This window comes from Myotis yumanensis, unplaced genomic scaffold (genome assembly GCF_028538775.1).
Source record: "Myotis yumanensis isolate MYYU_CA2020_CCGP unplaced genomic scaffold, mMyoYum1.0.hap1 SCAF_7, whole genome shotgun sequence".
Classification (NCBI taxonomy): Eukaryota; Metazoa; Chordata; class Mammalia; order Chiroptera; family Vespertilionidae; genus Myotis; species Myotis yumanensis.
This window is the reverse complement of record NW_027223758.1, coordinates 20,074,033-20,100,693: the sequence shown is the minus strand read 5'-3', so window position 1 is coordinate 20,100,693 and position 26,661 is coordinate 20,074,033. Positions and strand designations below refer to the sequence as shown.

Here is a 26,661-nt window from a genome sequence, read left to right as displayed (position 1 = left end):
AATTGCAGCGTGTCTTGGAGTGGGTCTTTTTGGGTTCATCTTGTTTGGCATTCTCTGTTCTTGTATAACATTTTTCTTCCCCAAATTAGGGAAGTTTTATGTCATTATTTCATCAAATAGGTTTACTAATTCTTGCTCCTCTTTTTGTCCTTCTGGCATCCCTATTATACAGGTGTGACTTCATTTCATATTGGCCCAAAGCTCCCTTAGGCTCTCCTTATGCTTTCTAATTTTTTTCTCCAATTGCTGTTCAGATTGGGTGTGTTTTTTCCTGTCCTGTCTTCTAACTCACTAATTCTGTTCTCTACTTCTTCTAGTCTACTGTTGAAACCTTCCCTCTGTTTTTTATTGTAGCTATATCATTATTTTTTTCCTCTTGATTTCTATATAAATTATTGATTTTCTCATCCAGCCAGTTTAGGAACTGTATGACCCTTACTCTGAATTCTTTTTCTGACATATTGCATGCCTTTGTTTTTATTTAATTCCTTATCTGGTGATTTTCTCTTTTCTTTCCTTTGGGGGTTGTTTTTTGGTCTACCCATTTTTGCTCTCCCCGAAGGCTCCAGGAGTCAGGTGGTGCGGGGCCTGTGGCTGAAGTGGCAGACTTGGCGGAAGGATCATGCACTCTGAGAGTTACCATCTCCACAGGGCACAGGTGCCACGTCACGCAGTTCCTGTGGTTGAAGCTGTGAGCTTGGTGGGAGGATTGTGCACTCGGAAAGTCACCTAGGGCCCAGGCCCCAGGTCGTTTGGGGCCAGTGGCTGAAGTGGTAGGTTGATGGGAAAGGTGCACATTCCATGGCTCACAGAAGCCTGTGGCCGGGGTGGGTGGAGTCCCAGATAAGGTAGTAGGTCTTTTGCTGAAGTGGCTGTAGGGTCCGGGATGGTGTCTGAGGCCAGTCTTCTCTGTTTCTATTTTATACCCTGAGACAGTGTCTCCTAAATTTGCAAGCATCAATTCTTCCATCTCCACCAATGCCTTTCCCCTCCTCCTACTTAATGGGTCTCCTCACTGAACCATACTTCCCACTCAACAATTTCCTTTTTTTATCAAGTATAAAAAAAACTGGAATTATCTTGTGGTCCACATGGTGACCATATGCCCTGGGTTTTAATGTATAATTCTTCTAAGATTCCATCTTCTTATCAAACTATAAAATGGGGTTTATGAGAGGAAAATAATAATTAAAAAAATAAACTTTTTCCTGAGCAAAGACTATCAACCCATAGGAAACTAGATTTGACTGTTGCCCCCACAAGTATTTTGCTAGGTTTTCAGGAGAAGAAAAAAAATAAAAAACAGAGGTGAAATTTTTAAAATAATTATTATATTCTTCTCCCTCAGTATATCTTTTATGTCATGTCATCTTTGCTAATTTCTCCTTTATTTTGAAAAACCTTTCAGCAGTAATAACGTATGTGTACTGAGACTTTGTCCATAGATTCTATAGTTTTATTGAGTAATAATGACTCTTTTAACAATGATTAATAGTGCTCCAGAAATCATCTCATTTAATTTTTTCAATGACTCTTTGAGATGCAGTATACATTTGGTACTGCTAGCTGCTGTAACAAAAATGTCAAACTTACACAAGAGAAATTATTTTCTTACCTAATATAATCCACAGTGAGAGGTCATATTTCTAGCAGTCATTTGGGGACTCAAGATGATAGATGCTTGTGAGTTTCAAACTGTGGTCCCCAGATTGTCCTGAGTCTTGACATCTAATGGGAAAATAGAAAGGAGAAAGGGTTGCAGAGGAGGTTTTTATGGCCATACCCCAAAGTGGCCCCCATCACTTCTCACTTTCCATGGGCCAGAGCCCAGTCATATGCCCCATATGACTGCAAGGGAGGTCTTCCTTCATCCTGCAAGTTCCTCCTTCCTGTGAGACTATACAAAGGAAATGGATTTGAACAGCTACTCAGGTTTTTTTTCCAGAGACAGGAGGTGGTATTTTCCCAAAAAAACTGTACAAATAAGACAACCAAGATTCAACCTGGGTAGCTTGCCCAGGGCTACCTGCACAAATAGTGAGGGTTAAAGAATAGATTTGAGCTTGCAACATTTTAAAAAATAAATAAAACTACTCATTTCTCAGTTTTGTTTTATTTGTTCTCTTATGCCATGAGTCTGCTCTGAACACACACACATACACACACACACAAACATGTACACATTATTAAGTCTTTATGGGATGTCAGTTAATCTTGCAGGGAAAAAATGAATGGTAAATATTGGTGTTTGTTTTTTTTTACATTTCTGTTATCAAGAACAATTGTATGTGTTAAGTTGTCTGCTGTTTTTTAAAATAACTAATGCCTAGAACCAAATGATAATATGTTCAGATTTTTGCATGCTATTTTTTTATACCGGACTCTATCATTTGTATAATGTTTTTTATCCTTCCTTACTATTTGAAGTGGTTAGTGGTTCCCTCAAATATGACACCTGTCATGACCAGCAGCTAATAAATGTGAAGGTGTCACAGTGGTGGCTCAAATAGAACTGTAATTCATGGGTCTGCTTATTGGTTTTCCTAGTGGCAGATATCTTATTATATGTGGTCTAGGATTTCACACAGCTGGTTTTAATGAATCCAAGGTCAAGTGTATATATTTTAACCCTATATGACTCAGCTAACCTTACATAGTCAAAGTTCATGATCATATTAATACAGTAGGTCACCGGGTTATGTTGGAGATTCGTTCTTACATCGCCGTCAGTAGGAACCCACCTCCATAAGCACTTACGTCACTCACATGGAGCACATACACAGCAGTAATGAAGTGAAAAAGTAAAAAAAAAAAAAAATAATTAAAAGAAAGGTAACAATTCCTGACCTTTACTTGTGGTAAATAAACAACAAAAAACATAAAGCACATATGTACATACATCGAAATGATGGAACTTTTTTTATATAAATAAATGGGAGATGGCGACGTAACCATGAAACGACTTACATCGAGTTCAACATAACCTGAGGACTGCCTGTACTTGAATATGACCTCATTTCAAAAGTCAAGTAAAAAGTGACAGCTCCTAAGGTCTACTGACATTAGCAGGCAAAGTAAAATAAACCTATCACAGCCCACTCCTTCTGGAATTCCTATAATACCTTTCTATTTCCTCAAAATAAAATGTAAAGACCTAACTATAAGTTATCAGATGCACTAATATGGACTCTCTCGCCCTTCCATTTTCATCTCACAGGATCCCCTTCTCCTCACTTCGCTGCAGTCTTGTCCCAGCTTTCTCTGCTCATGTTTTTAGGTAGAGCCTTGACCCACTAAACCTCCACCCTAGCCTCCTCTTCATTACTTCAGAACACTTCCCGCTATTTGTAACTAGGCAGAACTCTTTTTCCTTTTATGTATTTACCTTTTGTCCATCTCTCTCTATTGTAACTTAAGTTTCCTGGTGGGGATGGGGAGACAGTATCTGTGTTGTCCATCATTTTGTTCCTAGCGATTAGTACACAGTGTGGCCTACAGAAAATTGTATTTGAAATATATCAGTGTTTAGGATTATCGACAGATATATATTGGGTTTTAACTTTTCATTAAGACTTTACATGAAGAAAATAATATATTCTTGCCCTTCAAGGGATTTACAATCTAGATGAAAAAAATAAAATATGCAGGTGTGTGATACATAGCTGATACCAGCAACAACAATAATAATAGCAGTTGATATTTATCTAACTCTTATTATATATTAGATTCTATTCTAAGAATTTTACATGGTTTCACTCATTCTACCCTCACCTATGATATTAATGTAATATCATTCCACCCTATAGACAGAGCAATAAGTAAGTATTCTGAGGCCACAAAGCTGGGTTGCAAAAACAGTTAAAGAGAGACAGAGAATGACAAATACTAAGGAAGGATTACATGAAACATATTAAAGGAGCTTGGGATCAAGGAGTATCACTGGCCTGAAATTGTCTGTGAAATGTAGGAAGAGAATATGATATTTGAGCTGCGATCTGAAAGATGCACAAATGTAATGAAATAGAAAGCAGCTCTCTTTGGGGGGAGGGGGGAAGAAGAGCATTCATGAAACATTAGAAATAAGACACAAAAAACCTATTTAGGTACAATGAATAGATCCACGTGGCTTAAATGTTGGCTCCATCCATCCACTCATTAATTAGTTACTATATTAGAGCCCTGATTATAGAGAACTCTGAATGCCAGGCTAAGAAATCTGGGTCAAATCAACATAAAGCAAAAATTTTAAGTAGTTTCTTTTTAGCATGGTAGCTTTTGATGAATTTATCATTCTCTTTTCTCCTCTAATTCCTTCTCAGAACGTCCTCTCTCATTATACCTAATTAGACTCTTTTTTCTTCCCAGCCACCGCTATTAGCATTTGTAGATGCTTCCTGTAAGCTCAGCGTGATTTTCTAGTTTCTGATGAACCATCCTTTGGCAAGTTGTGATTTCCATCCTCATAACTTTGGCCTTCAAACATATCTTCAATTATTTGTATAGCCCAACTGGCATGGCTCAGTGGTTGAGCATCAACCTATGAAACAGAAGGTCATGGTTTGATTCCCCGTCAGGGCACATGTCCAGGTTGTTGCGATCCCCATTGTGGGGCCCTCAGGAGGCAGCCCATCAATGATTCTCTCTCATTATTGATCTCTCCTCCTCCTCCTCCTCCTCCTCCTCCTCCTCCTCCTCCTCCTCCCCCTCCTCCCCCTTCCTGTCTGAAATCAATAAAAAATATATATTTTTAAATATATTTTATTGATTTTTTTTTTTTACAGAGAGGAAGGGAGAGGGATAGAGAGTTAGAAACATCGATGAGAGAGAAACATCAATCAGCTGCCTCCTGCACACCCCCCACTGGGGATGTGCCCGCAACCAAGGTACATGCCCTTGACCGGAATCGAACCTGGGACCTTTCAGTCCACAGGCCGACGCTCTATCCACTGAGCCAAACCGGTTAGGGCAATAAAAATATATTTTTAAAAAAATATTTGTATAAGTCAGGCTAGTACTAAATTATCTAAAACAGCACTGTTCAACAGAAATGAATATGAGCCACAATTCAGAGTCACATGTGTAATAAAATTTTCTATTAGCCACATGCCGGAAGCCCTGCTGGGGTTGGACCCCAACAGCCACATTAAGAATCAACAGAAAAAATTGTTTTAATAACATACTTTATTCAACTAATATATCCAAAATATAATACTTTTAACATATAGTCAATATAAAAATTATTGATGAGATATTTTACATTTCTGTGTACTAAATCTGTGAAACCCAGCACACATTTTACAATTCCAAAACTTGTCATTCAGACTTACAACATTACAAGGACTCACTGGCCTCGTGTCTAGGGGCTAATGTACGGAGCAATATCTAGAACTAGCTTGAGAGGAATGTGTTGTAGCAGTGATTTATTACTTTTAGTAGTAAAGCTTTATTCTTTAGGAGCTTCTGCCTGTAGAATTTGATGGAAGCACTATGATATATATGACCGGGGCCTTTCTTGATACTTGCTCAGGCTTTTTTCTAGATACATGTCAAGTTGCAAGGTCTCTCAGATTTTTAAACAGTAAGATCCAGCATATCTCCTATTAAGGTGGGGATGCTCTGAAAATGGCTCTCATGTCTTCACCTATTGATGTGGACTCACCGATTCAGCTGCACGTGGAGCTTTGTGCCCTTCCTCACCACATATAAGGTGCTGTCCGCCCTGCAACAGAAAACGCATGAGCAGTTCATATGAGGATACTAACTTTGAAAACCCTACTTTAAATGAAAGTTGACTTAGATAGAGAAAAGTAATGCACACAGATGGGCTTTGCTTAACAAATTCAATATATTTTAGCGTACTTACAGTAGTCCCTGGAGCAGCAGGATCATCCCCATGGAGCCTGTTAAAATGCAAAATCTCAGGCCTCACCTGCCGGGAGCCGGTCCATCCTTGCTGTTTCAAGGGACCTGGCGTATATGGCATATTGTTCTTAATATGTTTGCTCACCTTCTTGGCGCTATGTGTTTTAACCAAGGTCACCTCTCCAAAAAAGGTGGTTTTCCCAGGTAGGGATTTTTCCCTGAGGTTAGGGAGGGGATACAACCCCTTAATTAAGTGCCAGGCGGGTAGTTAAGCTACATAATCTTTACTCCCTGGAATGGAGATAAGAAACACCCTAACCTTTGTAATAGAAATTGACAGGATTAAAATCGGCTGGTATAAATATGGATGTAACAAGACAATAAACATCAGAACCTCATCAGTTCCTAACCAGAGCTCCGACCAGAACTTTGGCTGGAAATCCTGGCTATAGGTCCTGACTAGGCTGCTGATCAACTGAAGGCTGTCTTCGTGTGGACCCGCTGGGATTGGACCCCAGCACTCACCCAGACATATGCCCTCAGAAACTCAGGGGGTAGGGTCCCAGCAGTCTGAGTGCTAAAAAGCCCTCCTGGGTACTCTACTATTTAAGAACCACTGTAGTAAAAAAAAATAATAAGTTGAGGGCAAAGTATGGGGAGGCAGCAAATGTTGGCTGTTCGGTAAGAAAAAAAATTTTCACTCTTCACATAAGGTTCACCTTAGGATCTATGGACATGGACAGCATTCTTAATGCAATTAAAATCCACTTTCCCAAGCAACAATATGAATTAATTTCACCAATGTTATGCTGAGCAAATGAAACCAGAGTAAAAGACCATCTATTGTGTACAATTCAATTTGTAGACAAATTGTCTTTGTTTACCAAATTCAATATATTTTAGCTTTACTTTTCTTTGTGGAAAGTTATGAATTCAAATTTTTTACAAAAAACATGAATGCAACTCTTTGCAAAAGTGTTTAGTATGTAAATAACATACCTTGTAACAACATACCCCACTTCATTGCCCCACTTAAACAATAGAGATTTTTTTTTGAAACTTATTGATATAGTTCTCTACCATAAACAAGGGTGACCCAGTTACTGCTTCTCAGGGTTAGAGGATAATCGTAAGCTGCTCTCTTGTGTCTTATTTAATTAAGGACCTTCTCTCCCTCTTGGTCTCTGCTCAGTGTCATCCTTTTCTTGTTCTCAGCAGCCTTCAGACCTATTTCTAGCAATTGATTATTAAGTCATTACAATAAAGTGGCCTCAAACAGGATCCTTCCAAGGTGACCTAAAAAATTTCAAAAGAGCCCAGCCAGTGTGGCTCAGTGGTTGAGCATCGACCTATGAACCAGGAGGTCAAGGTTCAATCCCCTATTAGGGCATATGCCTGGGTTGCAAGCTTGACCCCCAGTAGGGGGCATGCAGGAGGCAGCTGATCAATGACTCTCTCTCATCATCGATGTTTCTATCTCTCCCTCTCCCTTCCTCTCTGAAATCAATAAAAATATATTTAATAATAATAAAATAAATAAATAATCCAAAAGACAGGCTTCAAGTCCCAAAAGAATGAAATGCTATCCTGGGAATGAAGAAAGGACAGAGTAGAAAATTTGGAATTGATGGTTTTATCTGGTGTCCCCTTACATCTCACAATAGACAGCCATCAGGCCATCAGCTTCATCTGCTAATACAGTGCCCCTGATCAGATGTGTTACCTCAGAAGTGACGCAGGGAGCAGTAGAATAGCCTGTATTCAGCAAAGGGGTGAGGGACGTGAGGGTGGCCTACATTGGATGCGTGTTCCAGACAGAAGTACTACTAACCTAAAGTTTTTATTGATTCTATTTTCAATGGTACTTTATCAGGTAAGGTCACAAAATAAGAGGTGGCCACAAATATGTGTTTAAAAATTATTCTATCCCTGCACGGTAGACTTTTTGGGTCTGTAACAACAAAGCTACTTCTCATTCTCTTCAATATCAGCACAGCAGAGATTGTTAATTATTAAACTACTTTATCTTTTTTTGAAACTCATTGATATAGTTCTCTACCATAAACAAAACTGATATGCTGCCACTATACCAAGTGATTTTGAAAGACTGAAATAGTTACATGATTTTTGGCAAACAGTGACTTAACTCCCCACTTTGCAAGTAAGTCCCCTCCCCAGGACACCACCACCCCAGGCACACCAGCGGCTCCTTGCTCTTGTCCCAGTGCTGTGGATATCCCATTCTGATTGGTCAACTCTAATGCCAGTTATAAAGGCTTAGCTGTTACCCCAGATTCCCTTGTCACTTCTTCATCCATCCAAACACTGACGACTTGATGCAGTTTAAGGGTTGATAAAAACTGACTCAAGAGAATTGGAATGGGAAAAGGGAACCTTGCATTTAGGGGAGATCCCATTTCCAACTCTGTTTTGAGACTTTGTTCTGATGTACAACAGGAATACCAGCTTGAAAGCTAATGCTCAAAAGTTATAGAAGTCATCCAAATGGCCATGTGCACAAATGCTCATGTCAGTGTTGTGGACAGAATGTTTGTTTCCCTCAAACACAAATGTCATCAGTTGAACCCTAGCCAATGTGATGGTATTTGGAGATGGGGTCTTTGGGATGTAGTTAGGGTTTTATTAGGTCCCAAAGGTAGGGCCCTCATGATGAAATTAGTGGCCTTATTAAGAAGATGAAGAGAGAGAAGCAAGATGGCGGCGATATAGGCAGACGCGTCCCAGGTCTTGTCCCGGAGCAAACGGAGTAAGCAGCTGAAACTAATAACACCCACCCCGAATTGGCAAATTTACTCAGCTGGTGAGACGGTTTGCAGCCGGGAAAGGCAGACCTCCCCTGGAAAGGTTAAAAACCAGGGATCTGGGCAGGAAAGTTTGCCAGACCTGAGCCCAGAGGGTTGGAGGGAGACCGCATGGCAGACAGCCGCGTCTCTTGGGACAGACACAGACCCTGACCAGGGTAAGGAGTTCCGCGGGTTTGCTGGCGCCAGGAGATTTGAGATTTGGATTTTGTGATTGCGGAGAACTGAGACTAAAGGGGGCATCCTGAGGAACTGATCAGACCATGCAGTGCCCATAAGAGAGGAGCGTTTCCCAGACCATGCAGTGCTGGTAAGAGAGGAGCGTTTCCCAGACCGGTAAGAGAGGAGCGTTTCCGCGGCCGGCCGGCGTTTGTCTGTTTCTTTGTTTTCACTGAACCCTGCTCATAGGACAGTTCGGATACAGACACTCACCTGTGCTGAAGAGAGGGTGAAGGTGCAGACGAGGGGAATCTGGGGAGAGGCTGAGGAAAGAGGGGGAGCCGGAGGAGGTAGCAGCGAATTGAGTGCTGAGACCCCCCTGGGCCCAGGACTGGGGCAGCCATTCCTCCAGAGGGTGGAATTCCTCCCCCCAGCCCCCCAGGCAAGGAGCACAGCCACACCCAGATTCCACCCTGTATGAGATAAAGGATTAAAACAAGCTGATTAGTCCCTGGGAGTTACCAGGGTCTGGCCTATAGAGGGATTTTCAGTCCCACCAACAACACAGAGCAGGGTAAGGATTAAAAAAGGATAGAGAAGCTGTATAGCCTCAGAGGCCAACCCAAAAACACTGCCACCCAGAGGCTGAGCCACAAACTGACTCTTAGGGGAATACAAATTAAGGCAGACTGGATCACAAATACGGCCTGCTTTAAAATCAGGACTGTGATTTACAACACGGAGGAACAGTGTAATGCAGGCAAATTCAACACTCTCCTAAATACCTGGCAGGACTAAGGCGAACCAGGCTGAAGAGTAGAAGAACCAAAAGACCATCACTACTGCAAATTTTTTCTTTTTCTTTTTCTTTTTAATTTTTTCACCTTTTTACTAAGAAACCAATTTTTTTTTCTCTTTTTCTTCTTTTTCCATCACCTGATTTTACCCTTTCAATTACCACATTTTTATTTTTAACCAGTATTATTACTGCTACCATTTTACCATTTTTTAAAGTGCCATTTTATTTTCTCTTTATTTTCTTTTGGGATTAGTGTTCTCCATTCTATTTTCATCGTTCCTTTAGCATTAATTTTCCCTATCTCAATTCCACCTCTTTGCTAAAACCCTCTTCCTTACTTTTCCCCTTTTGGTGTCCTGTTTCTCTTACCCTATTCCTGCTCCAGACTTTCCCAATTCCCTCTTTTTACCCCCTGTCTAATTCCACCCTACTTATATATCCTATTTCCAATCTACTGCTCTAAATCCTTATACACCTATTCTTTATCCTTCTTCACTTTCCAAACATTTTTTTCTCTCTTATCTTTCTATTGTTTTCTTGATTGTTGAATATATTGGGCTTTTTTTTTTTTTTTTATTTGTTTGTTTTGTTTTGTGTTTTTTCTTCTTTTTTAGGACTGGTTGTGAGGTTGTTTTTCTTTTTTTTTTTCTTTTTCTTTTTTTTTTTTTTTCTGCGGGTTTTTCCCTTCCCTCCCCCACCCCACCCCGGTTATTTTTGTGCTTCTGTTTTCCCTTACCCCTCTGGACATTATTGGTGGTTTGTAGTTTGCATTCATCTCCAGGGATCTGCTGCTGGAATTTGTTGAGATTAGTGGCAGTTCTATTGGAGTTTGCTCCTCATACCAATAGTCTCTTCCCTGCTTCTACTTCATTCTCTTTTTTCGCTCTCTTTTTTTCCCCCCTCTTTTTTCCCAATTCTATTTTTGCACTCCTTTTTTGTTTGTTTTTTTCTTATTTTTCTTTTCTGTTCTCTCTTTTATCTTCTTCTCTTCTTTCTCCCTTATCCCCTAATTCTCTTAATTCGGGTGGTCACCTTTATTTGGGGTTATTAATATTGTGAATATACTTGTGTTCAGTGCCTGGTACGTTGTGCCTTGCTCTGTTGTATTTTGTGCCTTTAAATCAACGCAGCAGCCCCCTGATCACCGCAGCCTCCTGATCACCACAGCCTCCTGATCACCACACCCTCTGTCTGTGGAACAGCAGCTGTACGTGAAGCCTCCCCCCACCAGCCAGAAGAGCCAACACAGCTGTGAACAACACCCACCAGAGGAGCTGCTGCCAACTGGAAAGCAGCTGCTACCGCAACCGTCTGAGCAGCAACCACAACCCAAGGAGCCCCTGCCACCCAGGGAGCAGCCACTGAACATCTCAACATCTACATATGTCAGCGAGATCAAACATGGGTAGGCAAAGAAACCCCCAAAGGAAAGAAAAGGAGGACTCGCCAGAAAAGCAGCTAAGTGAGACAGAGATATGCAACATGATGGAAAAAGAATTCAGAATAAGGTTCCTAGAGTACATGCACCAGATGTTCAAGAAGCAAGAAGAAACAGATGAAAAACTCAACTACTTATGCAAGAAGCTAGAAGAAACAGATGAAAAAATCAACAACTTAAGTAAGTCCCAAGAAGAAATGAAGAGTGACATAGCTTCAATAAAAAACTCCATTGAAAGTATCAACAGTAGACTGGGAGAAGCGGAGGACCGAATTAGTGAATTAGAAGACAAGGAAGCAAAACACACTCAAACTGTACGGCAAATGGAGAAAAAAATTAAAAGACAGGAGGAGAGCCTAAGGGAGCTTTGGGACAACATGAAACGAAACAACATACGAATAATAGGGGTGCCAGAACAACAGAAAGATGAACATGGATTAGAAAACCTATTCGAAGAAATAATATCAGAAAACTTCCCTGAGGTGGGGAAGAAAAAAGTCACACAAGCCCAGAGAGTCCCAAACAAGGTGAACCCGAAAAGACCCACACCAAGACACATCATAATTACCATGGCAAATGTTCAGGATAAAGAGAGAATCTTACAGGCTGCAAGAGAGAGACGGAAAGTAACATACAAGGGAGCTCCCATTAGATTATCAAATGATTTCTCAACAGAAACACATCAGGCCAGAAAAGAATGGACGGAAATCTACAAAGTGATGCAAAGCAAAGGACTGAATCCAAGAATACTCTATCCAGCAAGGCTATCATTCAAAATTGAAGGGGAAATAAGAAGCTTCACAGACAAAAAAGGGCTAAGGGAGTTTATCACCACCAAGCCAGCCATGCAAGAAATGCTAAAGGGACTGGTGTAAAAGAAGAAATATCAAGCTCAGAAAGAAAACAGCCACACACACACACAAAAAAAGAAATGGCTACAAACAAATACCTTTCAATAATAACTTTAAATGTAAATGGACTAAATGCTCCAACCAAAAGACATCGAGTGGCTGAATGGATAAAAAAACATGACCCATACATCTGCTGTCTACAAGAGACCCACCTCATTAGAAGGGACTCACACAGACTGAAAGTGAAGGGATGGAAAAATATCTTTCACACAAATGGAAAGGAAAAGAAAGCTGGGGTAGCAATACTTATATCTGACAAAATACATCTCAAAGTGAAGGCCATAACCAGAGATAAGGAAGGCCACTTCATAATACTAAAGGGATCAATACAACAAGAAGATATAACCCTGGTAAACATATATGCACCCAATGCAGGAGCACCCACATACATAAGAAAACTTCTGGAAGATATCAGGGAAGAGATCGACAACAATACAATCATAGTAGGGGACTTTAATACACCACTGACATCACTGGATAAATCCGCTAGACAAAAACTCAGCAAAGAAACAGCAATCCTAAATGACTCACTAGATCAGATGGGCTTAATTGACATCTTCAGAACACTTCACCCCACAGCTGCGGAATATACATTCCTCTCAGGTGCTCATGGGACATATTCAAAAATAGACCACATATTGGGTCACAAGCAAAGTCTCCACAAATTCAAGAAGATTGAAATCATAAAAAGCTTCTTCGCAGACCACGATGGTATAATGTTAGAAATAAACTACAATAAAAACAACCCAAAATACTCAAACACTTGGAAGCTGAATAGCATGTTATTAAATATTGATTGGGTTACCAATGACATCAAAGAAGAAATTAAAAACATCCTGGACACTAATGACAATGAAAACACAACAATCCAAAACCTCTGGGACACAATGAAAGCAGTCCTGAGAGGAAAGTTTATAGCTCTACAGGCCTATCTCAAAAAACAAGAAAAAATGGTAGTCAATCATCTAACTCTACAACTCAAAGAATTAGAAAGAGAGCAACAAGAAAACCCCAGAGTGAGCAGAAGGAAGGAGATAATAAAGATTAGAGCAGAAATCAATGAAATAGAGACCAAAAAAACAATACAGAAAATCAATGAAACCAAGAGCTGGTTCTTTGAAAGGATAAACAAGATTGACAAACCCCTAGCCAGGCTCACCAAGAAGCAAAGAGAGAGGTCCCAAATAAACCAAATCAGAAATGATAGAGGCGAAATAACAACAGACCCCACAGAAATACAAATGATTGTTAAACAATACTACGGGCAACTCTACTCCAACAAACTAGACAACCTGGAGGAAATGGACAAATTCCTAGAAAAATACAACATGCCAAAACTCAATCAGGAAGAATCTAAAAACCTCAATAGGCCAATAACTATGGAAGAAATTGAAGCAGTCATCAGAAAGCTTCCAGCAAACAAAAGCCCAGGGCCAGACGGCTTCACAGGGGAGTTCTACCAAACATTCAAGGAAGAACTAAAACCTACCCTCCTCAGACTACTACAAAAAATTCAAGAGGAAGGAACGCTTCCAAGCTCATTCTATGAAGCCAGCATCACCCTAATACCAAAACCAGGTAAAGACATCACAATGAAAGAGAATTACAGGCCAATATCCCTCATGAACATAGATGCCAAAATCCTCAACAAAATCTTAGCAAATCGGATCCAGCAGTACATCAGAAGGATCATACACCATGACCAAGTAGGATTTATCCCAGAGATGCAAGGATGGTACAACATCCGTAAATCAATAAATGTGATACATCACATAAACAAATTGAAAGAAAAAAACCACATGGTCATATCAATTGATGCAGAAAAAGCATTCGACAAAATCCAACACCCATTTTTGATAAAAACTCTCAGAAAGGTGGGAATAGAAGGATCATACCTCAACATAATAAAAGCCATATATGACAGGCCCACAGCCAACATCATACTCAATGGTCAAAAACTAACACCATTTCCCCTAAGAACAGGAACAAGACAGGGATGCCCACTCTCACCACTCCTGTTCAACATAGTACTGGAAGTATTAGCCATTGCAATTAGGCAAGAAGAAGAAATAAAAGGCATCCAAATTGGAAAAGAGGAAGTAAAACTGTCCTTATTTGCAGATGACATGATATTATACATACAAAACCCTAGAGACTCCATCAAAAAGCTACTAGACTTAATACATGAATTTGGCAATGTAGCAGGATACAAAATTAACCCCAAGAAATCTGAGGCATTTCTATACACCAATAGTGAACTTTCAGAAAGGGAGATCAGAAAAACAATCCCATTTACCATCGCACCAAAAAATTAAGATACCTAGGAATAAACTTAACTAAAGAGGTTAAAGACCTCTACTCAGAAAACTACAGGACGTTGAAAAAAGAGATAGAGGAAGACATAAACAGATGGAAGAACATACCATGTTCTTGGATTGGTAGAATCAACATCATTAAAATGTCCATACTACCCAAAGCAATCTATACATTCAACGCACTTCCCATTAAAATACCAATGGCCTTCTTCAAAGATCTAGAACGAACTCTCCAAAAATTCATCTGGAATAAAAAAAAGACCCCGAATAGCTGCAACGATCCTGAGAAAGAACAAAGTAGGTGGGATCTCAATGCCAGATATCAAGCTGTATTACAAAGCCACTGTTCTCAAAACTGCCTGGTACTGGCACAAGAACAGACATATAGATCAGTGGAATAGAATAGAGAGTCCAGAAATTAGCCCGAACCAATATGCTCAATTAATTTTTGACAAAGGAGGCAAGAACATACAATGGAGCCAAGATAGTCTCTTCAATAAATGGTGTTGGGAAAATTGGACAGACATATGCAAGAAAATGAAACTAGAGCACCAACTTACACCATACACAAGAATAAACTCAAAATGGATAAAGGACTTAAATGTACGAAAGGAAACCATAAAAATTCTAGAAGAATACAAAGGCAACAAAATCTCAGACTTATGCCAAAACAATTTCTTCACTGATACAGCTCCTAGGGCAGTTGAAACTAAAGAGAAAATGAACAAATGGGACTACATCAAAATAAAAAGCTTCTGCACAGCAAAAGAAACCATCAACAAAACAACAAGAAAACCCACCTCGTGGGAAAACATATTTGCCAACGTCATATCTGATAAGGGCTTAATCTCCAAAATTTATAGGGAACTCATACAACTTAACAAAAAGAAGATAAACAATCCAATCAAAAAATAGGCAAAGGATCTAAATAGACACCTTTCAAAAGAGGACATTCAGAAAGCCAAGAGACATATGAAAACATGCTCAAAGTCACTAATCATCCGAGAGATGCAAATCAAAACAACAATGAGGTACCATCTCACACCTGTCAGAATGGCCATCATTAACAAATCAACAAACGACAAGTGCTGGAGAGGATGTGGAGAAAAAGGAACACTTGTGCACTGCTGGTGGGAATGCAGACTGGTGCAGCCACTATGGAAGGCAGTATGGAGGTTCCTCAAAAAATTGGAAATGGAACTCCCATTTGACCCTGTGATCCCACTTCTAGGAATATATCCCAAGAAACCAGAAACACCAATCAGAAAGGATATATGCACCCAGATGTTCATAGCAGCACAATTCACCATAGCTAAGATCTGGAAACAGCCTAAGTGCCCATCAGTAGATGAATGGATTAGAAAACTGTGGTACATCTACACGATGGAATACTATGCTGCTGTTAAAAAGAAGGAACTCCTACCATTTGCAACATCATGGATGGAACTGGAGAGCATTATGCTAAGTGAAACAAGCCAGTCAATGAAGGAAAAATACCACATGATCTCACTCATTCATGGATAATAAAGACCATTACAAACTTTTGAACAATAATAGATACAGAGGCAGAGCTGCCTCAAACTGATTGTCAAACTGCAGTGGGAAGGCCAGAGAGAGTTGGGGGGCAGGAGGGAGGGGAGTAAGAGATCAACCGAAGGACTTGTATGCATGCATATAAGCATAACTAATGGACATAAGACACTGGGGGGTAAGGGAGGGTAGGGGTTTGTCAAGGGCGGGGGGGAAAAAAGGACACTTATGTAATACCCTTTGTAATACTTTAAGCGAAAAAAAAAAAAAGAATAAAGATGTAGCAAAAAAAAAAAAAAAAAAGAAGATGAAGAGAGAGAGAGATCTCAATTTCTGTCTCTCCACACATACACACTGAGGAAAGGCCATGGGAGGACATAAGAAGGTATCCTCCTGAAAGCCAAAACAGGGCCCTCATTAGAAACAGAGTCAGCCAGTACCTGATCTTGAATTTCTTACCTCCAGAACTAAGAGAAAATAAATTTTTGTTGTTTAAGCCACCTCATCTGTGCTATTTCGTTATGACAGCCTGAGCAGACTAACATAGTCAATCATTGCATTAGGAAAATCTATACTAATGATTTCTGGACCTTATAGTTGAACCTAGTCTAAATTAGTAGTAGATTAAAATAAAACTTTCCCAGAAATAGAAAATAGCACTTTGAAGTTCATCTTAGTATACTTCCCAAGGTCCCCATAAACTAGCATTGTACAGTATTTTGTTTTAATTTTTTTTCTCAGTTTATGAGGCAAAACATTGCCCTCATCATACAAATGCCTCTCTACACCCCATTTCCTGTAACGCCAGATATCACCTGATTTTTTCCCCCACCAGGGTCATTCTTGAAAATGAAATTTACTGAACTTGTTTTATTGTGCATGACAAGGCTAGTCCCCTCTTTAACTTTCTCTAAGTTTCTGCTTCCAGTATCTTTCAATCTGTGTATAAGGTGCATGGGGGTGCTGTATATTTGAAATGCCCCAAAAGGTGAGCGTTTAAAAAATGGATCTAAAAGAATGCCATACTTCTTAAAATAATATTTGTAGGAAAAAGAAAAATATTTTAGAAATGTTTAAAGTATATATATATACTGTATACATATATACTGTATATATATACTGTATACATATATACTGTGTATATATATATATATATATATATATATATATATATATATATATACACACACACACACACGCACACACATTATGATTAAATAATGGACTTTTAACAACCATAAAGTAAGTGAGTCAAACTCGTGAATTATGCAAAAGTGACACATGTTGAGGTCACCTCAGTTGGTAGAAAAATCTGAGAGTAGAGAAATAATTTTAACAGCCTTATGAACTGGGTCATTTATTTGAGAGGCAGCAATAGCTCAAGCAGTTCTTCTAGACACTCAAAGCTTCTCCAACAGTCATCCACTCAAGAAGTATCCTAGATTTTCAATACCTTTCTACTCTTATAAAGCTGCCAAGTAAATCTTTATGCTTCTTTGTTCTACCTCATTCATGATTTGTGTGTCCCCCGCCCCCCCCCCCCCCCCCCCCCAGCTTTGCTTTCAGTGAATCTCTGCCTTTACACCACTCTACACTTTAAAACTTTCTTTGTAAATGTTACCATGAAACACTCCTGGACAAAGGAGCTGATGGATTCCTTTCATCATCATAAAATATTAATTCTCTCCTGATAGGTGGAACTCCCATGATAGGCTACCTTAATGTCTGTTGGCCAACCTGTAGACCCCAGGGCTCATCCCTCACCAATCGTCTGTGGTCCAGCTCTCAGGATTATGTGGTGCCCAATATGGCAACCTCTTCCCCTCCTTAGGTTGCAGACATTTTCCCAATGTTTCCTAATGAAAGGCAGCATGGTATAAGAGTCAGGAGTGTAGAGTGAACATTTACAGTTTTGTTATTAAGCAGCAGGAGACAGGTTAGTGACTATCTTGGTTGTCTTATTTTGGGTTCTCCAAAACAAGTCCTAAGACAAGGATGTGGTTGTAACCATGCTCAGAGTTAGGAGCGAAAAAGCCCTCATCATTTCTCCTTTGAAGAAGGTCCCCTTGGTAGTACAGTCACAAAAAATTTTCAATAGCAGATGGAATGAAACCAAAGTTTAAATAAAACACTTGTATTCTTCCTGATTCATACATGAACATTTAATAAATTCCAAGTCTGTTTATATTTAAAACCATAGCTACTTTACATGTCTGTGGCCTGGCCAGATTTTTTTTTAATGATGTCAAGAGAGCCTGCAGTGAGAGGCTTAGCAAGGCAGAGGGAGGCAAGAAGAGAATGGAATCAGAAGGATGGAGGTCAAGGAGAGCAGGTCAGAGACAACCAAAACAAGAGCAGATTTGCCTTTGTTTACTTTGCCAAAGGGGAAAAATTAACTTGATGGGAAGGGTAATTAAGCATTTCTTTTTCCATCATGCCCCAGCCCAGCTTCATATCCAGCTGTTCTGTTTTACATGGTGATGATTCTTCATCAGATTGCAGAGTTAGCGATGACCAGTGTGACACCGATGTCACATGGCACTACTTCTCCCACTGTTAACCTATATTTTATAAATAAGTAGTAAAAGTCTCAGAGTGAGAACTGTCCAACTGAGGTAGACGGATAATGAGGGAAGCCTGGGAATGTTTACAGAGAAGTGCTGTTTTGAACAAAGATAATTGGAGATTAGCATGGTACGGTATTTAAGAGAGATTATCTGCCTCACCACCCTCAGTTTCTGGGTGCAGAAACAGATTATGTAAGGGGCATGGGTTGTCCTACAGTTACAAAGATTGTAGTTGTAAATCTAGGATCCTAACCCCAAGCCAGTGTCCATCCCAACATGACTGATTTTCCTATTTGCTCATATTTTCAATCACAACCTACAGATGAATATCACCTCTAATGTAAGCATGAGCTGGTTTGCACAAATGTATCGTTTGGAATTAGAAATATGTTTTTTTTAGCAGAAACAAAGTTAGTAGTTCATGATGGTAGTTTTCCCAGCATCTTCTCAAAACTGTTAGTGACTGATTCAATAACTCTGGGAGTGATTGGCCGCCTTTTAATGGGGGTTAATGAGAGCATAATGAAGATAAATGACTGGCCATAGTTCATCAGGCCTCCCGATGCTCAAGGCAATGTCCTGTCTTGTGGACCCAGTTACTTCTCAGTTAAATATCATTTAGTCTTGTATATCCACCTTCAGGGGACCAAGCACAGTTCAGATCATGGCCATCTGAATACTCTGGGAACGCATTACAATATATTTTTTCCTATATAGAGGAATAGCCACTGAAGAGGTTCAATGAAGCCAGAATTGGCTGTGGAGACTCTAGTTTATTGTGGATAAGCACACTTTTTAATAAAGAAAAAACTACTTTATTCTAATTGCTTCCATAATAAGCCAGTGAATCAATGTGCAGGCCAGGATAAATTGCTTAGTATAATCACATCAGTTTACAAGAATCAAAGGAAATCCAGGTTTCTGTGCAACTTTTACATCAAGCTAAAGTACACGTGGGCTGATGTTTACATGTTACAGAATGAGAATGTTTTACATGAAGGTGTTTTATACAGCATTTACTATTTTGTTCAGACCCATTAGAACCATTTCACCAAAATGACCTCCTGCCACTACTCTAAATAGTCATCAGGGCAACCTCTCTTATAGATGGCGTTTGTACACCTCCTGGCTTGAAGATATCTTCAAAGGCAGTTAATCATGCATACAGATTTTTATACTCCAGTTCCCTCTAAATTTGATGCAAAGTCTTGTGAGTTGGTTTGTCTTCCTCATTTATTAAACACATCTCTTTATTTTTTGGCTATTTCCTCAAGCCAAATTTACCTCAAAAATTCAAGAATTGCCATAACTGATGAATTAATGCAGTGGTCAACAAGCTCTATAGCTAGTTTCTTAACAATAGTCCTAACAATCTTTTGTAAGATGGCAGTGTCGTGGGCATTAGGGTATGATTGTCTGTAGTAATTTTTAAGCTTGTTGAGGTCATATGAGAATATTATGGAAGGTATTTCCTCCCAGAAAAATGAACATATGAATGAATATATGCACACATTTTTTTCATAGGCTTGCGGAACTCTAGAGTCTATTCCGAGGTCCCCTCAGATTAAGAAGTTTTGTGCTAAGGGAATGTACTTAGAAAGAAATAGCATTTATTTTTATTCATAGTTTAGATGTGTTTATAAAAAATTCAATAGTTTCATCATTCACCATCACAGCTTAAATCTATACATGTACTATTCTGTGTAGATGTATAATTGACTACATTAAAAATAACCTACATTTTGGCCCTAGCTGGTTTGGCTCAGTGGATAACATGTCGGCCTGAGGACTGAAGGGTCCTGGGTTCGATTCCAGTCTAGGGCACATGCCCAGATTGTGGTCAATCCCTAGTAGGGGGCATGCGGGAGGCAGTCAATCAATGATTCTCTCATCATTGATGTTCCTATCTTTCTCTCCCTCTCCCTCTCTGAAATCAATAAGAATAAAAAATAAAAACCTACATTTTGGAATTTATGTGTGTGTTTTTAAGTTTTAATCTAGTTTTAATTTTCTTTTAAACTCTTTTCAACTTTGTAAATGAGGATTTTTTAAAAAATGTATGAACGTTTTTTTTTGTTTTTTTTTTCATCTTGAAAGATAGCCTAGCTTAAGAACTTTGGCTTGATTGTTCAACTTAATATTGCATTTGAAAAAATTCTCTAATAGGATATTGGTCTTAAAGACTTTGAAACTTAGAAGTTACATATACATTTAGTTTCAGTACTCTGCTATTAAAATAACATAGACTGAGTCTCAGAATTAGGTAATAACTCTTACTTTTTAAAAACATTGTCACATGGTAATTTCTGGAATCAAATAAAATGTGGAAGGAAATAATAATTTAAAAAAAAAAAAAAAAACCTCATAGACACAGACAACAGCATGGTGATTACCAGAGGGAAAGAAGGTGGGGGAAAGTAAAAGAGCGTAAGGAAGCAATAAATAATGATAAAAGGAGACTTAACTTGAGGTGGTGAACACACAATATAATATACAGATGATGTATTATAGAATTGAACACTTAAAACCTATATAATTTTATTAACCAATGTCATCCCAATAAATTCAATACAAATAAAAATTGAAAAATGTGAATCCAAGGTGATGCAAGAATTTAGTATATGCAAATACATTTTCCATGATCATTAATAGAACTTACATAGAAATCATAAGCCCTTTTAGTGACCATGGATACTGCATATATGTTCATTCTTTGTCATTATGAATACTAATTTTGTATACATGTACAGTGCAGCTTTAATCACCTCCTAAGCAAAAAAGTCCCACTGTTGTTTCAAACCTGCAAGCAAGTGTAATGTAATGGGGCTCCTGATTTAAAACATTGAGGATCTAAATTTAGCTGGAGTTTATGACACTGGAAATTAATTCAAACAGCCTTTTTACTAGAGGAACCATAGTGGTAACAATCTACCATAGACATCTGGTTAGCTGTGGATTCTGTCATGAGCTTATGCTTGCTACCCTGCTTTGTTGCTGTACATACAGCATGTGTGTGTATGGGGAAACATTTTTGGAGAATAGGCTCACATACAAGACAAAATGAACGTGGAGTCATGTTGATATGAATGAAATCCTTGGCATTACTTAAAGGTGTATATTTCTATACACATAGAATATACTCCAATGTCATATTTCTATGATGCATAGTCTTTCATATAATTTATTTCTGAAATTAGAATAGCTTCTTAGAATTGATAGTGTATTATAGTTCATTTGGTTGTATTTTTTTCTAATAGTACACACAAAAATTATTGCAAATAACAATTGATGGAACCTTGGATTCAATAAATTACATTGTATAGATTAGAGCACCTAAGATCAGAAGGTACCTTAGCAATGTTACAGCAACTCCTTAAGGGAATTGAAATTTAAGGGTCAATTCATGTGCTAAAGACACAGATTTTGGTGACAAAACAGTCTATTGATTAGTTTTTAAATACTTTCACCTATCATATGTGAATCATTAGATCATAAATTTGTAAAATCAATGTAAATCCCTTTTTAAGACATTTCTTTTGTAATATTTATGTAAATATTCATGTAAATTAAAAAGCATAATGAATTACTGAGAATAAATGAATAAATTTTAACTATGAGCAAAATGTACACAAGACTATGTTGAATAATACGTATCATTTTTTTATAAACAAATAAATCTAAAACACTTTCAAAACTAAAATTTAACCTAATCCATATAGTACCTTTTTCAATTGTTCATTTTCAGTGTTAATGTGGGGAAAAAAATTATTCAAAGGCTATTTTTTAAACCACATGTTAGATTCAAAATTAAGAAGGCATATTTTAATGGCAGCTGGTTTAAAACAATTTGACATGAGTGCAGTAACAGTTTGGAAAATGTGTCTATGCTTAGTTTTGCTTCCAAATTTGGACTTTGAAACTTTTTGTCAGTCTCAGAAATAAATAAGAAGCTGTGCAGATAATTAAACATTTGCCTTGAGGGATTTATCTGCAGTTAATTAAAACCATACACTTTGGGTGGATACTTGCTTCACTGGTTATTAAATTTGAATCATATGTTAACTACCCAGTTTTCTCACTTGTCCATCAAATGTTGCTTGTGGTAGGTTCAAGAAACAAATTTTCTCATAATATTCCAAGCAAAGTTGTTTAAAGCTATCTCCTAGTTTGGAGAGGGATAGAGAAAAGGGGGAAAGGGAAACCAAAAAATAAAATGATTTATTTTAGCTTCCACCTAAATCAGCTCTGTTAGGGCTGAGCAATATGAGCTCAGGAGAAACCCCATTTGTAAGTTATAGAGATGCCATTCTACCACCCCCAGATTTCTTCATGGCCCTGTGCATATAAGATTAACTCATGATTTTCTATCTATATCTTTAGATTACTACCCTTTTAGCTGCATGGAAAATATCCATTAGACTGTACCCTCTATGAGGGCAGAAATTTGGTATTGTGTTTACTGTAGACTCCCCAGAATCAAGAACAGTGTCTGGCATAGAATTGGCCCTTAATAAAGACTTGTAGAATAAATGAAAGACCTACTTTCTATTTCCCTGCTGAACTACTCATGTGTTTTTTATGGTGGTTTTTTAAGGAGCCTCCAGAGAGTTCTCAAACATCTAACAGGGGACACTTTCTAGCTTTCAAGAGTCCACAGTCATTGGAAACCTTTTAGCCATCGTCAAGTATATCTTATGACCAAGAAAGAACTTATGCTGATCTCACGTTTAAATGTGCTATACAGGGGTGAGGATGAAATTGCCCAGAAAAGAAGGTTTGCATCCCCCTCTTTCCCATTGTTCTACTGGTACAGTTCCTGAGAAAGATGAACTTAATTACCGCTGGATTTCAAACGTCCGCGTTTGGCTTTCTTACTGACTCAAGCCCCCAAATATGAACAGCTACAGTAATGGAAGCATTAAGCACATTAAAATTAGATAGTCTTCTAATTTCTCTATTTTGCCTTCTTTTCATATTCTTTTGCACAATTCTCCTAAAACTTTCACTGATGTATAAAGCCTGCATATATTTTCTTCTTGGTTGCAAAAAAATATATATCCCAACAAACTCTACCGTCTTTACTTTGCAAACTTTGTAGGATAAATAAAAGACCTATTTCATTTATTCAGATATATCATGTAGTGTTTTCAGAAAATTGTATTTATTGGTGAAATTATGTAAGTATTTTAATGGTATTTTAAAAATAAGTTCTATCCCCCAAATATATATCATCATATTAGTGCTAGAAGCTGCTCTCTTTTCTGATTAAAAATGCTGACTAGAGATTTTACTTGTTTGTCATGTCAGATTCTGCAAAAGATGACAATATTGCAAATGACAGTGAAGCAACAGATCATTCAGTGTGTGACCAAGATCATCCCAATGGTAAGTTACGAGGTCTTTTTTCAAGTTGTTGTTGTTGTTGTTGTTTCTGTTGTAGGATATTACATTTTAGAAACTCGAATTTTAGTTCTCTGGAAAAAATGGAATCTAGTAGTATTTTATTAGAGCTGAATACCAGGTGATTAGTAGTGGCCACATTTAGAAGAGACATTTGCTCTCCATAATCCTCATCACTCATTACATTTGTACAAGCCTGGCTTTATTTATTTCTTTTTACTGCCTGAACTCTATAGGCATTGAGTTTACAACTATTTAAATTAGGATATAATAACAATGAGAATAAATGTGAGACATATAGAAAATAGATCCAGGATACTAGAGCTATATATTCTTGGAATACAAGGAAGAGAGACAGAGCAAACAAAAATGAAAAATAACAAAAAAAGTTTTCCTAAAGCAAACCAGTTCCTCTATCTAAAACACAAAGGTACATTTTATATTTATGGGGAAAGATAATGAAAATATAAAGGGTAACAGAAATCTATAAGGGTTCACGGAATTTATGGAGATCTATGATAAAGAAAAGCTTTTAAAGCAAATAGGAAAGTAAAAAATCAGTTTAAAAAACTAATCAACAAAATCAGATTACCCTTAGCTTTCTTCCATAACTCTAAACAGTAGAAGAAAACGGAATAACATTTCCAGAGCTCCAAATAACACAGTTTCTATATTTAGTGAAATTATTATTCATGCATGAAGTCAAGGGTAATATTTTCTCAGTAATACAAAGATTAAGAAAATATACCACCCAAGTACTCATTCTGAATAAACTAACAGAGGACTGTGAAAAAACAATAAATATAGAAAGGAAAGAAAACTTCAAGCTTGAGAAAGATACAGTTAAGAAGGACTGAATGATAAGAGACTCGTTATATATATGAAAATGTTGCAGGGATTGTTTCAAATTAGTATCAAATATCTTATTTAAATGTTTGCTTTTACCTTTTAAAATTGTAGTAAGGGCTTTTTATAATTACAAAGATGGAGACACTTTGCTCTTAGTAATAAAATTTTAAATAAATTAGACCATAACTCCATTATTCTCACTGAAGACAACATAGAACAAATATTTGTATATGTCTCAGAGACAGAGAAAGACAGAGACACAGAGAGCGAGAGTCTGATTAAAGGCATCAGAGAGGCTTAAGAGATAGAGCATTGTCTGGATGGCTTAGAGGAGAAAATGGATATCCAGAGATGTGAATTCAGAATTTGAAACTGTTTTTACCTTAAGGCATTTGCTGATTCTTCAAAAGGTATCTTGAATCACATTGCTCAGAAGTGTAAGGGGCTCTGGTAAATCCCCCGTTTCTTGGGTTGAAACCCCAAAGATATGTACCGTAGCAGAAAAAAATGAACCAGCACATCAGCCTTCTGAAAGACTGCTGACCAGCTTTAAATCATCTCAATCCCTCAATTAAATTAAAACCAACCCAGATTGCTAGTTCCTCTAGGCACCTAAGAAAAGCAAATGTAAAATATTTACTAGATGAAAATGAGAGTGCTACAAGTTTTCAATAATCTTCATAAGCAATTTGCTAAATATAATGTTCAGCACACATATGAGAAATAGCTAGAATAAATGAGAAAACAAAGTCATATGAAAATCAAACAGTCAAGAGTGGCAAGCCACTAGGGCTGAAAATATTAGAGTTATATACACAAATTATAAAACACAAAAGCTATGTATAAAGAAAGAAAGACAAGATTGAAAAAAATTATCTGAGAACTGGAAATTCAAAACAAAAAATAAGAGAAAAAGAAAAGAAATCTAAAAGAAGATGCCACAACTGAAATGAAGAATTCAGTGAATGAATTTGTGGTTTAATAGCATATTTAGACATAGATGAAGGAAAAATTGTGAATGTGAAGTTATGTCACAAAATATATATCTAAAATAAAAACAGTATATCCAAAAAAATATATCCAAAAGAGAAACACAGAACAGCAAACACTACAGAAAAGGAAAAGACATGGAGGATAAAATGACAGTCTATCACAGAAAATTTGGCAGAAGTAATATTTAAACAAATTCTGGTGAGATTTTTTTTTATAGTGTTAAAGGATATCATGCCATGTGTTTCAAAAGTCCTTTGAACTATAAGCAAAATAAATTCACAACTAGGCCCATCATAGCATAACTATTAAAAATGAAAGATAAACAGAACATCCAAAAAGCAATCTTTAAACAATTAGACTTTTCAATAGATATGATGAAAATAAAAAGATGATGCAAGAGAAAATTGCTAACCAAGAATTCTAAATCTAGGGAAAATGTATGTTTTAAGAATAAAAGTTAATTAAGGATGTTTCAGACCAATAAAAGAAAAGTTTATCACTGGAGAAATTCTGGTGTTCTTAAGGTAGGATGATACCAATTTCAGTTAGAAGGTCAAAGATGAAGGAAGGAATTAAAAGCAAAGTCAATGGTAATTATTAAATAAGTCTAAATGAATATTGATGGCACAAATCAATAATGATGATTATAATAATAGCAATGTATTGTGGGAGTTAAGATATACTTAAAAATATAATTGAGATATTAAATTTTAAGAAAGATATATCACAAATTAAAATACACTACAATAATGGCATGTATTGAATGAGAGAAATTAATTGTGCTGTTTTTCCAGGCACATTGGCATTTTGGAGAATAAAAATACCAACTAACATTAAAATTTAATGTCTCTGTGATAACCTAAGTCAGGAAATGAGATGAGTCATGTGATGTTCCAGATAAATGCTGGGAGAGACTTCCCAGACCAAAATGCAGAGAGGAGGAACTCAGGCAGAGCCCAACAGACTCCTGAGTTGAGGAGATAGAGCTAAAATTCCTGGAAGGCCAAGGTATCTAG

The 26,661-nt window shown here is 37.6% G+C and overlaps 1 protein-coding gene across 3 annotated transcripts in view; it reads left to right on the top strand.

Moving 5' to 3' along the window:
* MACROD2 (mono-ADP ribosylhydrolase 2) overlaps nucleotides 1–26,661 on the top strand; it is a 1,930,060-nt gene that overhangs the window by 1,817,912 nt on the left and 85,487 nt on the right. For all 3 annotated transcript variants that reach the window (XM_070421435.1, XM_070421436.1, XM_070421434.1), the window contains exon 14: nucleotides 23,711–23,788. In XM_070421435.1, coding sequence (XP_070277536.1) covers nucleotides 23,711–23,788 — 78 coding nt within the window. The remainder of the gene's footprint in view (nucleotides 1–23,710; nucleotides 23,789–26,661) is intronic.